This window comes from Neodiprion virginianus, chromosome 2 (assembly GCF_021901495.1).
Source record: "Neodiprion virginianus isolate iyNeoVirg1 chromosome 2, iyNeoVirg1.1, whole genome shotgun sequence".
Lineage (NCBI taxonomy): Eukaryota > Metazoa > Arthropoda > Insecta > Hymenoptera > Diprionidae > Neodiprion > Neodiprion virginianus.
Window position 1 is genome coordinate 957,444 of NC_060878.1, and position 13,635 is coordinate 971,078.

The following is a 13,635-nucleotide window of genomic DNA, read 5'->3' on the forward strand; positions in this document are numbered from 1 at the left end:
TTCGATTTTTTTAGGGGAAAAAGTTAATAAGACGAATCTCAGTGTTATCATGTCGTTGTCCGACAGGATAGATGTGGAGTCACATTTTATCCGGAGAACATCACTGCAGTAAAATGAGTCGTCCATTCGGCTTCCGATCAAGGATTAGATGACATCCCCAAAGCGACGTCAGGCAGGATCCAATGGCCGTACCATCTGCCACTTGAATTTTCTCGAGACACCCCTTACCGACGGTAGGCTGATTGACGAATTGGAGAGACTTCGTAGGTACTGCTTCGCCGAGTCTGCCGATGCTGATCGTACAAAAAATCATTACGAAAAAGGATTGAGAAAACTACGGATGATAATTCGTAGAATACCCCCTGAGGAAATAGAGTCGCAAAATCCGAGGGAGCTTGTGCATTGTTCAATTAAGTTACTGATACACTTTCAAAATGTTCTTTATCACAGAGAATCGCTCTGCAACTGGAACGAACGTCGGCAGTATCGAATGGCAAGGAATTCCTACCTAGATCTGTTGAGCCTGTTTATGAAGAAGAATGAATCCGAAGTCATTCGAGCTGTGATCAGTGTAATGAACGAAGAGAACCTCTTCGAGTATCCCGATTTGTCTTTGGACTTGATAACCGCTCCGGTCAGTCTTGGAATATCCGGATCAACGGTGGTGAACGAGCTCTGGAACGAAGTTGAAGAGCCAACAACGCCGGTCGAGATCGCGCGTTCGATAGTTTGCACGCTCTACGAGTTTATGGACACTTACGACTGGCCTGAAACCGTCTCAACTGTCGTTGCCCTGGAAAGACTGCTCGGCATTTATCGTGCCAGTATTGGCGAAGGCGCTAACACCTCACCCTACAAGCAGTTCAAAAAAGGGCTGAAGGTCTGCGTCCAACGGACCCTGGAGCATCTTTCAAATGATCACATCCTCGTCGTGATTCGACACATGTGTTTCTGGTCCGTGGATCAAACGGTGAGCGACGAGGACGTCTTGGACTTTGGAAGCAGCTTGGAATACGCGGCCTACAAACACGCGACGAAACTGTTCGAAGACACCCTGACTCCGGACGTATTCTCGCTCCTGACACGGATGATTGCCTCCTCCAGCCGTCTGGTCAGCCTGCTGGGTAACAGAGTAATGCAGTACCTCATCGACAGGGGTGGAAACAGAACGCGGCTCGAAACGCCACAGATATTTTTCGAGGACACGGAGTACGAGCTGAACGTAAGCCCGTACCATCGAGAAGACAAGATTTTCCTGAAGAACAACCGCGCCGAACTTCACGAATGCTTGATCACGGGAATACTAAACCATTGCTCGGCTCGGCTCAATCTTGAAATGTCCTACTGTACCATTTGCCTCGTCGCAATTGAAGTGCCTTGTGGCTTCACGGCTGCGGCGCTCGTTTGTCTGGCCATGAATCTTCAAGATCTAACTACGGAGCGCGACGACCTGAGGCGGGAAGTTACCTTCCACGTCCACGCCTGCGTCGTGGCCATACTATCCCTACTTTGCTGGATTCACGGTGCGAAGGTGTTCTACCAGTACGTCAACAAGATAGTGATGGAAAGGGCCCGATGGGCCCCACATTTGAATCCACCCATACAGTCTCACTACTCTTTCGCGACCCATCACGTGCTCTGGGACAAACCGGAACTGTTCTTCGTTGACTGGGAGGCCCGATACGGTTTGTGGAAGTGTTTCCGTTTGTTGGAAAGCTGATGGTAGTATTCCATTTTGGACTGTAGTTACGATAAAAAAAAACCACAATTCATTTTACCAGCTGAAATGTACACTTTCGTCAAATTGAAAGATGCGATGAAGCTATAAATCTCTCCGGACATGATTATAGCTACAAACATTGTATTTCTGCATCGGGGCACACGTGTTAACGGTTTTAGAGTCGGCAGGAAAACTATAAGTTTTAAATCTGTGATTCCCTGATATGACATGCTCAGTGGATAGCATCTGGCTTTGCCGAAGCACCTGTCCAATACCTAATTTCTTAGTTGTAGATTTAACCAAATTATCAAATTAGAAATCTCACTGTTTCAATTACTGCCACTGAGTGATTAAGCGCACATGTCAATAAGAAGAGAATGATTTATTTGATACCGTATCAACGAAGGCTTGAATATCAGTCATCAGTCTGGCATTGTATAATTTTTTATAATTTACGTCTGGACTTTTGATAATTACTCTTGAATTCCGCTGCGCATCTGCTCGAATAGGTTTCACAAAATAATCAATAACCTAATAACAAACCGAGCGAGGGAATGAATGCGCTAGCAATGGAACCCCGTCATTCATGCGTGTTTCCCATGCAACTTGTTTGGCACGCGTCATTACACTTGTTATCTCCGCCTACAGGAAAAATTGTTAGGTTGCTAGGTGTTTTTATGATTATCAATCGAGTCTCGTACGAGCGATAGTGCAAAGCGACCTTCTTTGCGTTCGTTGGTTCGTTTCAACGAGTCTGTACGGTTCTTGAGAGTGCGGGAAAAAGTTGGAACATCTTTATTATCCAGTTAAAATTCTTACTGGATTATCGGTGTCGCGGATGATTCTTGAAATAATAAAACACTTGTACCGAATAGTCGAATTTCTCAGTCATTTCTCACGTTGAATTATCATAGTAAAATATGTCCGCAAAATTTAGCGCTCGTAATTCATTCGCCGCATCGCCATTGAGAAGCAACACGTTTATTGTTCGTTCGAACGTAGTGAATAAGCCATCGTCAAAACGTAGTACCGGTTTGAAAAAGTTCGGTGAAAAAATAGTGGACGAGAAGAAAATTGAATCAATAAACAACCGCGAAAACAAAGACGAATTTGCAACGAGTGAGTTGAATCTGACTCTCGTCGGTTCGCCGGCACCCCGGTCCCAGATTCGTGCCACAGTCTCGTCCGCGAGCACCACTGTTAAGTCTAAAGTTAAACACTCCTACAACTCGAAATCTCGAGAGCAAAACGCACACGAGATCTGCATGGAAAAGTTGTACCAGTTTGCTGACAACCCAACAAAATTCGTACACACCGAAAGCCGTGAAGATTCTCACCTAAAACTGGATCTCGAATTTTCTGACCACTCTGACGAATCTGAGAATGTTTACGATTCTCACAACATTGCTTTCGGCAAAAATGGAGAGTATCGTATACCCGAATACGACCATATTCGATTTCTCGAATTCAGCGTCGGCGATGCTCAAGATTCCGGTGAAATTCAGGATCGAGATACTTCAGCGTCCATTAAATCTGACAACTCAATAACAGCGAGAAATAATTCAAGCACCAACAAAGTTCGCAACGACAAACTTATTAGAGAGAATCCTCCCACATCGAGGACTTCGAATGGTAGTCAAACCTCAACGTCCCAACGGTCAGACGGTAGTCTTGATTCGTCAGAGGGAGTGGCACAAGTCGAAGACCTCAATCCATGGATTTCGAAGATGGGCCATACTCTGCAGAACTGGACGAAGAGTAGCTCCGTTCTGGATCTCGGACAGAATTTTCCCCTAGGTTCTGCGATCAATTACAAGAACAACATAAACCCTGAAGTAGAAAAGTTCATGCTGAACACCGAGCTAGTACCGTTGCATGAAAACTACACCACCGTGAGTTTGCAACAGCAGCTCGATCCTATTTTTCGACAAAACTCTGCCCAGGTTCTGCAGCGCGAATCGCTCCAAGTGTCTATCGACAATTCGTCCCGAACATCCCCGGAGACCAGTAGAACCACCTTGAGCCAAGCCTCGTCCAGCGATGGTACTTGGCACGGACACAGCCTGAACAGTCCCTATTTCGCTTCTAAAGAAAGCAATTCATGGACCGATACCAAGAGTAACGTCGACCGTGAGGCCTCGATCAATAAAGTAGTCGTAGGCAATTACGAGGAGACGGATGAATACCTAACGATCATCAAAAACGAGCACGATTCAACGTTTACATCTGAGACTGGTGGAGTTGGCGGGTATATTTTCATTACTGATCAAATCGTGGACCCGGAATTGCACAGTCAAAGCAGTTCGCAGAGCCTTTCTGGTCATTCTCATAGTGTTGAAAAACCTGCGAAGTCTTCTACATGTTCGTCAACCACGAAGTCCGAGGATGATTCTGTTACCAAGATGAATCGACCAGATGATGACGCAAAGGATATTTCCAGTGGGAATGCGAGCACATCGGATTATTGTATCGGAAAGCTTTTCTCTCGATCACCTTCTTCTTCTTCTTCTTCTTCCTCTTCCTTTTCTTCCTCGGTTTTTCCATCGAGCAAAGACGAACAGCCTGTGAACATTGAAAGGAATTTGCCTACACGTGCTTCGTTGGATATTGAAACAGAGCTCAAAGGTGAAGAAAACGACGTCGGCATGGACAAGTGTAAAATATCCGGATCAAAGAAAGCAATGATAGTTACGGAAAAACGGAACACTGACCTTATCTACATGACTCGGGCGGAGGTGAATTTGGCTATTGATTATACAAGCAAATTGTCTGAAATATTTAAACGGGCATTGGAAAGATCTGCTAGCAAAGATCAAGGACAGGATGCGAAAGAAACGATTGTCAACCCAACATCTTCCGGGGTTGCGGGGTTTAGCGATACTCCCAAATTGATTTATAGATGCTTGGGATCTCCACATTTTTGCACAAGCTATCTCTCCTCTTGATTAAACGCCGCAAAAATTGTTTTTCCTCAGAATGAAGTCCAGTCAACTTAACTTAAATAATTATATGCAGGTAAACGCTGAGAAATAAAAATTTTGTACTTTATATACAACACCCGTGTTCAGTGTAATTACTATCCTATTAGACATACTATGACGATGCACAATGTCATGATCATCATTTCATTGAACTCTCACTTTTCCAGAACTTCTCATTGTTGATTTATCATCGCTCAAATCAGAAGTGCGTCTGAGATAATGAACACAGTCAAAATATAGAAAAGATTATCTACCTTTGAATCTAAGATCGTTGTAGCCAAATATTATCGCTAGATATTGTTGGTAAACTGATTGTGAGTAAATCTTGTATATGTTCATCGTTAACTTAATTCCATTAGGATTATGTCAGAAATTTGATGGGTTGATTGCCCTCGGTAAGAATCTAAAAATTCGACGATGACCATCAGATATTTCTTTCGGTTCCTCAAATCTTCTTAAAAATTTTTATTTATTTAGGCAGGATTAAGAAAGGTAATGCCGTCTTGCAATTACGGTATTAAAAATCTGAAGTATACATTTTGTACATGGATCAAGGGATTTGCTTGGTCAGATTTAAAGTCCATTCGAAGGTTACCAGTGGGATAAATTTTTATTCAAGATTAAGTCATCCCGCGTTCTTTCGGCGAAGGAGTGCATGATTTTTAGCAATCAATCTCTGATAGCAACAGAAGGAGCGTGTGTCTCAATCCAGTCCAAGTAATCGGTGACACGAACGTAGACACCGGGCCATCCAACAGCGCATCCCAGAGCTATTCCGAAGGAAACAACACCAACCTGGGTGATTTCACCATCGCTGTCAGTCACCACCAACGGGCCACCAGAGTCTCCCTGAAAAAAAAGCATCGATTTTGAACTCCATCTAGCCTGCACCGATGGATCGTCAGTCACCAAGTCAGTCACCACAGTGTTACACTTACGTTGCACGATGAGCGGCCTCCTCTGCCAGACAAGCAGATCTGAGCGCTGGTAACGCTGAAGAAATAGTACCGGGTGCACACAAAGTTAGTGAGGATCGGGTTCTGGGTCCAGCGGAGAACAGGACTGATGCTGCTGGAAGCTGTAATCCACCATGAGAATTGCAGTTCGTCATAAAATGAATATGCGCGTTGAAAACATCAACAGTATTATATGCTTACAGTCGGAGTCCCTTCCCCATCCAGATACGATTCCAGTTTCGCTAGCGAAGGTTTGTCCAACCTGGGAGCGACTTGGCAGACGAATGGGCTGAATGCGCTCTGAAAATTTACGGAATCCAATTGTCCATTAACTTTTCCGTGCAATCCATTTTTTGTATAAAATCGTGATTTAATCACAGAATATTGTACCAGTGAATTGAATGGGCGCGGGAAGGCGCAGCAAGGCAAGGTCGTTCCTGATGTTCCTGGTGTCCCAGTTCTCGTGGACAATGATTTCTGCAACTTGGAGTACCACCTGTGTCGGTTCGTCTTCGCGGATGTACTGAGCTCCAAGAATGACTTCTACCGATACGGCAACGTCGACGCAATGAGCTGCGGTTAGAATCCACTCGTAGTTCAGGATGGAACCGCCGCAGAATCCGGTCGAGCCCGCGGCATTCGTTGAGAACAGACCAACTTGATACGGGAACTGTCCAGGACTAGCTTCTTCTCCTCCAACGACACGAGATGGGTCTAGGTCTTTGACGTCCTTAAGACCTAGAAAATTACAGGTTCGATACGTTACTTGCAAGGGCCAATAGGACAGTTCAATTCATGGAATATTATCCAAGGGAGACACTTACTCTCGGTCAAAGGACCTGCCAAGTCTTGTGGGAAGACTTCGATGGGGCTGATCTTGTTCCAGTCCACATCGATGGCCTATAAAATAAGGTATAAGAGAATTCCTTTCCGTTAACATGGGTGTAATTTCAACTATTTCAACGCAAGAGTTAGACAATATTCTTCGATCTTGTTTATGCTATCCGATTCTTATTTCCAATGAGGATTAATTACACAAGAAAATCAGGTAACTATAACTTATAACGTGGTACCTGGGCTACCGCCGCGACGAAACAAAGAGCCACAAGAACTTTCATTCTGCAGTTGGTTCTGAGAAGTGCAACGTTGAAGAATGGTGTGAACTTTTATACGCAAATTTTCAGAGATAAGAGCAAGAAATCATCTGATTGTCTGCCGCGAGTTAGATAAAACATGATGAATCTATACATTACATTGAACAGATAAAATCAGTAAGAAAAAATTGATCTAATCTGGATTACGTGCAAATATGTATGTAACGTGTCTAAATTGAATCACGTAAATGACCGTTGCTTCATTTCATGTTTTTTTTTTCATAAATATTGGATCGTATTTTTTTGTTATAGTTCCGAAACGTAATGTTATTTGCCGTTCACAGTTTGTTGGAATTTCGAAACTCGCGTTGACTTGTGGTTCTTTTTGACCTTTAGGTGGACATAATGACTCTTATTACCCCTAATGAAGTGACATGGACATTTTTACAGTTATAATCTCACCTTGAAACAGAATATTTTTTAGAATGCTTGAAAGTTTCATACAAATCTCGAATTTCACAAAAAAAATAATTCCAATACTCTCGACAAGTTCTCCCTTATCACTGTGCGTTTAGACAATATTAATATTTCTTTGACTATTTTCTACGATGATTAATTCAGAATTGTTTATATTAAAAATCTAGCGTATGCTACAATTACAGATGAATAATTAGAAACGGTAAAAACAATAGAAATTGGAAACTGAAAAAACAAGAAATGGGAGTATATGTGAAGCAACAGAGATTACTTTCAGTGATATCCACAGTCGAGCTGATAGAACTTGAAAACGGAAATAAATATATAGACATAATTTTATGTATTCGGGCTGCCTAAAATTTCTAATCGATAATTGGTAATAATAGAAGTTCTCTTCAAAGACTTAAAAATCCTTAAATGTCAAACTTGACAATAATCTACGAATTGGATTCTTCATTGATGTAAAAAAACGAAAAAAACTGTATGCTCATCAGGGTAGTCCTTATTCAGAGACAGTCCAATTCGTCTAGATTGCCTGGTATAATGATGTGATTTTTTTTTACAGATAGTGGCACCAATGCCGACTAAAACCTCGCAAATACAGATTTTTCGGAAAATTATTACTTATACAATAAAATATATACCGAAAAAAAAAATTTTTTCCTATGTTATTTCCCATAAGAAACTTCGATCACAATGCGGACTATCTTAGAGTTGAGGTAAAAATTTTAAAAAATTAGGCACTTGTTTTTGAATTATTTGAAGTGTTGATATGGGGGATGGGTTGGCAAAAATTCGACAACACCTTGAATAACGACCGCCCTAATGCTGATGCTCACTTATATACGCTTATAATATGTAAGCTTTCGCGGTAAATGAGACACAGGCAATAAGTTTTGATTCATTTATTCCAATTATTACATCCGTGGTACATTTGACGTTATAACAGTGGAATGCGTAATATCAGTCATGCGATTAATTGCTGATAACGATATCTCCGCCAGTGTTGGTTTCGATCCAGTCCAAGAAATCGGTCAGACGTACGTAAACTCCGGGCCATCCAACAGCGCAACCAAGAGATATTCCGAAGGAAACAACACCAACCTGGGTTATTTCACCATCTGTGTCAGTGACGACCAACGGACCGCCAGAGTCTCCCTGAAACGAATAATAACACAATTCACGTATTACATACCTTTGTTCGAATACTCCTCATTGTTTATACTCACATTGCATGAAGAGCGGCCTCCGCTACCAGACAGACAAATCTGGTCAGTGTTGACCAAGCTCCAGTACCACGAACGGCAAGCGGAGTATGTCAGGATGGGGTTTGAGGTCCAACGAAGAACGGAACTCACGCTGTTCGATGCTGTTGATCATAGGGATTATCGATAATGCGGAAATACCCATCAAGTATACACTTTCGATGGTTAATAATGATGTCGAATATACTTACAGTCGGAATCGCGTCCCCAACCAGATACAGTTCCGGTCAGCCCAGCGAAGGTTTCGCTGACCTGGGAGCGACTTGGCAGACGAGTTGGCTGAACGAGGTCTAATAATTTTCAAAAAAAAAAAAATACATTATTCTTTACAGTGTTTATGCGGGGCTGCAAAAATAATAATCACGTCCGAGTGTTCACGATGAATGTCGTGGGAGTGAAATAGCTAATTTCAACGTACAATAAAAAGTTTACGAAAATATAGGTGTTTTCTTTTTTCTTTGGGACATATTTTCACCTTAATATTCAGCTTACGAATCGGTTAGAAATGGGTTACCGGAGTATTCAATGGCCTCGGCAAGCTTGATCAGAGCGAGGTCATTTCTGATGTTCGCAGCATCCCAACTCTCGTGAACAATGATATCGGTGGACGTGCGGCTGAACTGTCCATCTTCATCCTCATTGATGTTTTGGGCTGCGAAAACAACTTCCACGGACACCGCAACATCGACGCAATGAGCGGCAGTAAGAATCCAATTTTCATTGAGGATCGAACCACCGCAGAATCCGGTCGCACCCGCTGCATTGGTGGAAAGCACAGCAACTTGGTAAGGGAACTGTCCACGGGTGGCCACTTCGCCCCCTACGATACGGCTCGCGTCCAAGGGTGTCACATTCTTGAGTTCTGAAAAAATGTTAAAGTTGCGTACTAGACGTCGAGGGGAGGTGTAGATAGAATTGGTGGATAATCGATGGTACCTACTTTTGATGAGAAAACCCTCGTAGTCTGGGGGGAATACTTCGATGGGGCTGACTTGGCTCCAGTCTATGTCGTAGGCCTTGAAAATACAGAATTCATTGCTGTTAACGTGAATTGGAATGGGCGTATGACGTCTACCAGAAGTGCCAATAACCGTGACTTGATTCTAGGCAGCTTGATTGTGAATCTGCTTACTTTCGATCTGATCTACGTACGGAAAGAACACTTATACATGATTCGAATAAACATACCTGAGCCACAGCTGCGACAAAGCAAAGCGCTACGAGGACCTTCATTGTGCAGTCACTTTTTCGTAGTAGTACGTCAAAGAACGGCACGTACTTTTATACGAAAACCGTTGCCGATAAGAGGCCGGAAATCACCTATCTCATGGCACAGCCTCGATAACCTAATGAATGAAATATCGGATCTGGATAAAATCGGTTGGCAATATTAGAACGCAATCTGAATTTTTTTTTCGCAATGATGTATATTTTTCGTACACAGTGTTCGATCTGTATCATCTTGTAATCAAAAAATCCAGTTTGTTAATCATTACTTCGTGGTTTTAAAGCTATCTACGCATTCACGTGTAGATATTTTTTATTTTTATCGTAAATAACAACGATATAATCGTAATATTTGGTTCAATTATAATAAAATAGAATTCTGCACGCCATGAAAATAGTGAAATAATAATGAACTTGATGAAATTATTCTGAGTTTTGAACTATTCAAAACTGCAAATATACGTGAAATCGTAGTTCAGTCAATCGAGATAGTAAAATGCTATGAAGATTTTAGAATCGGACTTATACTTGTGACAAAGAAAACTTACACGAATGTGTAACATATATGCGCTTTGGAATCAAAGAAGATTAAATTAATTTTTGAATAATATTTTTATTCAATATTGGTTTTATTAGATTTTTAATATTTATAACGAGACTTTATTTTTTAATATATGATTTAGTTTATTTTATTGAGTACAATTGGGTTGAAATTAATTCTTCATGTGTATTTGTAACATTTATATTTGATTAAATATCTTTAATCTTTATGGGACGAGTTTCATTTATTTTTTCTTAAATCTATTGTACATATACGGAAATTCTTGTACATATATTAAATGAGGTAAAGGTAAAAATCAATTACATTTGAGCAATTCATTGCATTCTAATTTATCGCACTTGGCATCCCCTGATAACCACAACATGATTATCAGCGAGTGATTAATCTCTGATGAAGATTTCATTATCGGTGTGTTCCACGATCCAGTCTAAGTAGTCTGTAAGACGAACGTAAACACCAGGCCATCCAACAGAACATCCAAGCGCGATCCCGAAGGACACAGCACCGACTTGGGTCGCGATGCCATCGTCTTCAACAATCACCAAGGGACCTCCAGAGTCGCCCTGAAAATGAAATTTTATTAGTAAGAAAATTGATGTGCCTACCTGTTAGGTGTGTACCTGTGGTTGTCATAGTACCATAACACCGGTGAAGCAATTCCAATTGGTATGGTTCGAAGGTAAATAAATAGATAGAAGTGATACTCATGTTTCGCACTTACGTTGCACGAAGAGCGGCCTCCCTCACCAGACAAGCATATTTGAGCGCTGTTGATTTGGAAAAAGTAATATATGCTGCACGCAAGATTTGTGGTGATGGGATTCTGCGTCCAGCGAAGAACGGGACTGACGCTGTTGGACGCTGCAACAAATCGTTACGATTGCAGGTAATTAAGGGGTTATACCTACCCAGGATTTTTCAAAAATCGAATTTTTTTTTTAATTACATTTTCGCATTGTACATACATTCAAATATATGCACAGAAAATTTTATGTCGATGCGACAAGTATTCTCGAAGTTACGCGCACATTTGCAAAGACGCCCCGGAGCGTTTGAAAGTGCTTTTGAAACTTTGAACGCTTTTTAATCAAAAACGGCTCAACCGATCAGTCTCAAATTTTTACACAAGCTTTATAAATATATTTTTTAGTCCTTGATCGGAGATTTTTGCTCGCCGGTAGATATTTTCCATTTTATAAACAAATTGAAGCGAAAATTTTAATGGAAAACCGAAATGTTTTTTTTTTTTTTGAGTAGCTGTCGTTTTGGTAAAACTTAATATTTTGCTTATTCCTTCGATCAAAGACCAGATAATACCTTATATCAACAAAATCTTTTTTGATTTTTCATTTGACAATTTTTTTCGGGGTCCTGACTAGGTATAACCCCTTGAAACCTAAAGTAAAAGTAATAAATATTATTAGACGGTATAAGATACGTATTTTGAGTATAATGCTCACAATCGGAATCCCTTCCCCAACCGGATACGATCCCCGTTTCACCAGCGAATGTTTGCCCAACCTGTGACCGACTTGGCAGACGAATTGGTTGGACACGGTCTAAAAATTTTCAAAGGTAATCATTAATTAAATGCTCCTAACTTTTAAGGTATCCGAATTCACGAATTAGAGTAACAATGAGATCAGTTTACTGGAGTATTCGATAGGAAAGGCGAGCCGAAGCACTGCCAAGTCATTTCTAATGGTCGCTGTGTTCCAATTCTCGTGAACGACGATTTTTTGGGCTGGAACTCTGTATTGTCCTTCTTCGGGTTCATTAATGTTGTGAGCAGCGACAATAACTTCTACGGATACCGCAACATCGACGCAATGAGCAGCGGTTAGTACCCAATTTTCATTTAGGATCGAACCACCGCAGAATCCGGTCGAACCCGCGGCATTGGTGGAAAGAAGGCCAATTTGATACGGGAATTGTCCAGGCGTAGCTTCTTCTCCTCCAACGATACGCGTCGGATTTACGCGCTCTGCATCCTCGAGTTCTTGACAGTTTGAAAATTATTAGATCGCTATAATCACGGTCTTTTCCAGAGGGAGTCTAATACCCGATGTAAGCATAATTTGCGGCAAACTGCACAGGTCTGCAACCAACAAACTGCACAGGCACAAGAAGAAAATGTTTCGTAGGCGAAAAGAATGAGCACGGAATGTTAAATAAATTTCGTAAAGATATTGTTTGTTTAATTTTGTAAGAAATATTGTTTAGCTCATTGTAATGCAATGGTGGTGTTTTTCATTATTGTTATGCTTTTTTTATGCAAACACCTTGTATTTTGCAAGAATACTGCAGACGATGGGTGGAAATGAAAGTAATTTTTGGATTCAGCACCCTCGAAAACTTTATACTTGCCAAAAACATCCCATGCTGTTGAAATAAAATTTATTTTGCAGACCTGTACTATGTTTCGGAGTAACTTACTCTTGGCCCAACGATCTAAGTTGTAGTCTTTCGGAAAGACTTCGATGGGGCTGACGGTATGCCAATCCACTTTAGTCACCTTAAAATACCGAAAGTTTCTTAGATTGTTATAATGATGTTTCGACGTTTAATTCAAATCGAGAAACTTTAGATTGCACGCAAGTGCTGGCAAAGATCGAAAATTCAAACTGCTAAAAATACCTGACAATGAGCCGCAGCCGCCACCAAGCAAAGTACGATGAAAATCCTCATCTTGACACTATTCGAAATCATGTAAGTTGTCATTGTTTATATACAGATTTTGTACAAAGACGTAGCTTGAAAGAAATCAGTGACTCTGCACGTAATGATGCTTGTTAACTTACGATAAATCTCACGAGAATGTAACGATAACATTAGATTGATTGGGCCTAGATTTAATCTATAGCATGGTTAAATGTGGTTCAATACCGTTTGTATTATCAACACATTATTCCTTAGTTAATCCCTGTCAAGATTTTATAAATTGACATTTGATTGACGTACGTTGTTTTTTTTTTTACGTACATGAAATATACCAGACTGACTTTACAGTTGGCGATTTATTGTCTTACAGATTTCCTTTAGGCTGATCAGACTGACAATAAGTCCAACTGTAAATATAAACTAAAGTTTACGGATACGGTTTCCTATTTGAAAAATATCAAGATTTTGCATGGAATATAAAAAAAAAAAATTGAAAAAAGGGTGCTACTATAGTGGCTTCTGTCACTGAAAAGATTAAAGGATGACGCACAATGGAATATACTGTACTCATTGTATGACATTGTTGTCACAATAACAGTATCGTTATTCGGACATATTTTGCAGATAAGCCTCGAGTGTTCACTGAATATTGTAGTAACATTTTGGAATCTAATTTTATCTGATTTCAGTTG

At 40.8% G+C, this 13,635-nt stretch overlaps 3 protein-coding genes across 3 annotated transcripts; 1 reads left to right on the top strand and 2 right to left on the bottom strand.

The window, feature by feature from the left end:
• The first annotated feature begins 14 nt into the window (after positions 1-14).
• LOC124298056 (uncharacterized) lies at positions 15-1,721 on the top strand. Its single transcript, XM_046749612.1, has one exon. It carries the CDS (start codon positions 149-151, stop codon positions 1,718-1,720), a length of 1,572 nt encoding a protein of 523 aa, XP_046605568.1. The 5' UTR covers positions 15-148; the 3' UTR covers position 1,721.
• Positions 1,722-5,292: 3,571 nt separating this feature from the next.
• On the bottom strand, positions 5,293-6,826 carry LOC124298065 (brachyurin). Its single transcript, XM_046749638.1, has 6 exons — positions 6,731-6,826; positions 6,482-6,557; positions 6,048-6,395; positions 5,859-5,957; positions 5,640-5,779; positions 5,293-5,550 (listed from the first exon to the last, which is right to left on the bottom strand). Exons 1-6 carry the CDS (start codon positions 6,773-6,775, stop codon positions 5,371-5,373), a joined length of 888 nt encoding a protein of 295 aa, XP_046605594.1. The 5' UTR covers positions 6,776-6,826; the 3' UTR covers positions 5,293-5,370.
• Positions 6,827-8,118: 1,292 nt separating this feature from the next.
• LOC124299131 (uncharacterized) lies at positions 8,119-12,985 on the bottom strand. The gene is made up of 12 exons (XM_046752100.1): positions 12,920-12,985; positions 12,719-12,797; positions 11,934-12,281; positions 11,743-11,841; positions 11,004-11,143; positions 10,666-10,845; positions 9,682-9,771; positions 9,434-9,509; positions 9,008-9,355; positions 8,685-8,783; positions 8,458-8,597; positions 8,119-8,386 (listed from the first exon to the last, which is right to left on the bottom strand). Exons 1-12 carry the CDS (start codon positions 12,968-12,970, stop codon positions 8,204-8,206), a joined length of 1,833 nt encoding a protein of 610 aa, XP_046608056.1. The 5' UTR covers positions 12,971-12,985; the 3' UTR covers positions 8,119-8,203.
• Positions 12,986-13,635: the final 650 nt, after the last annotated feature.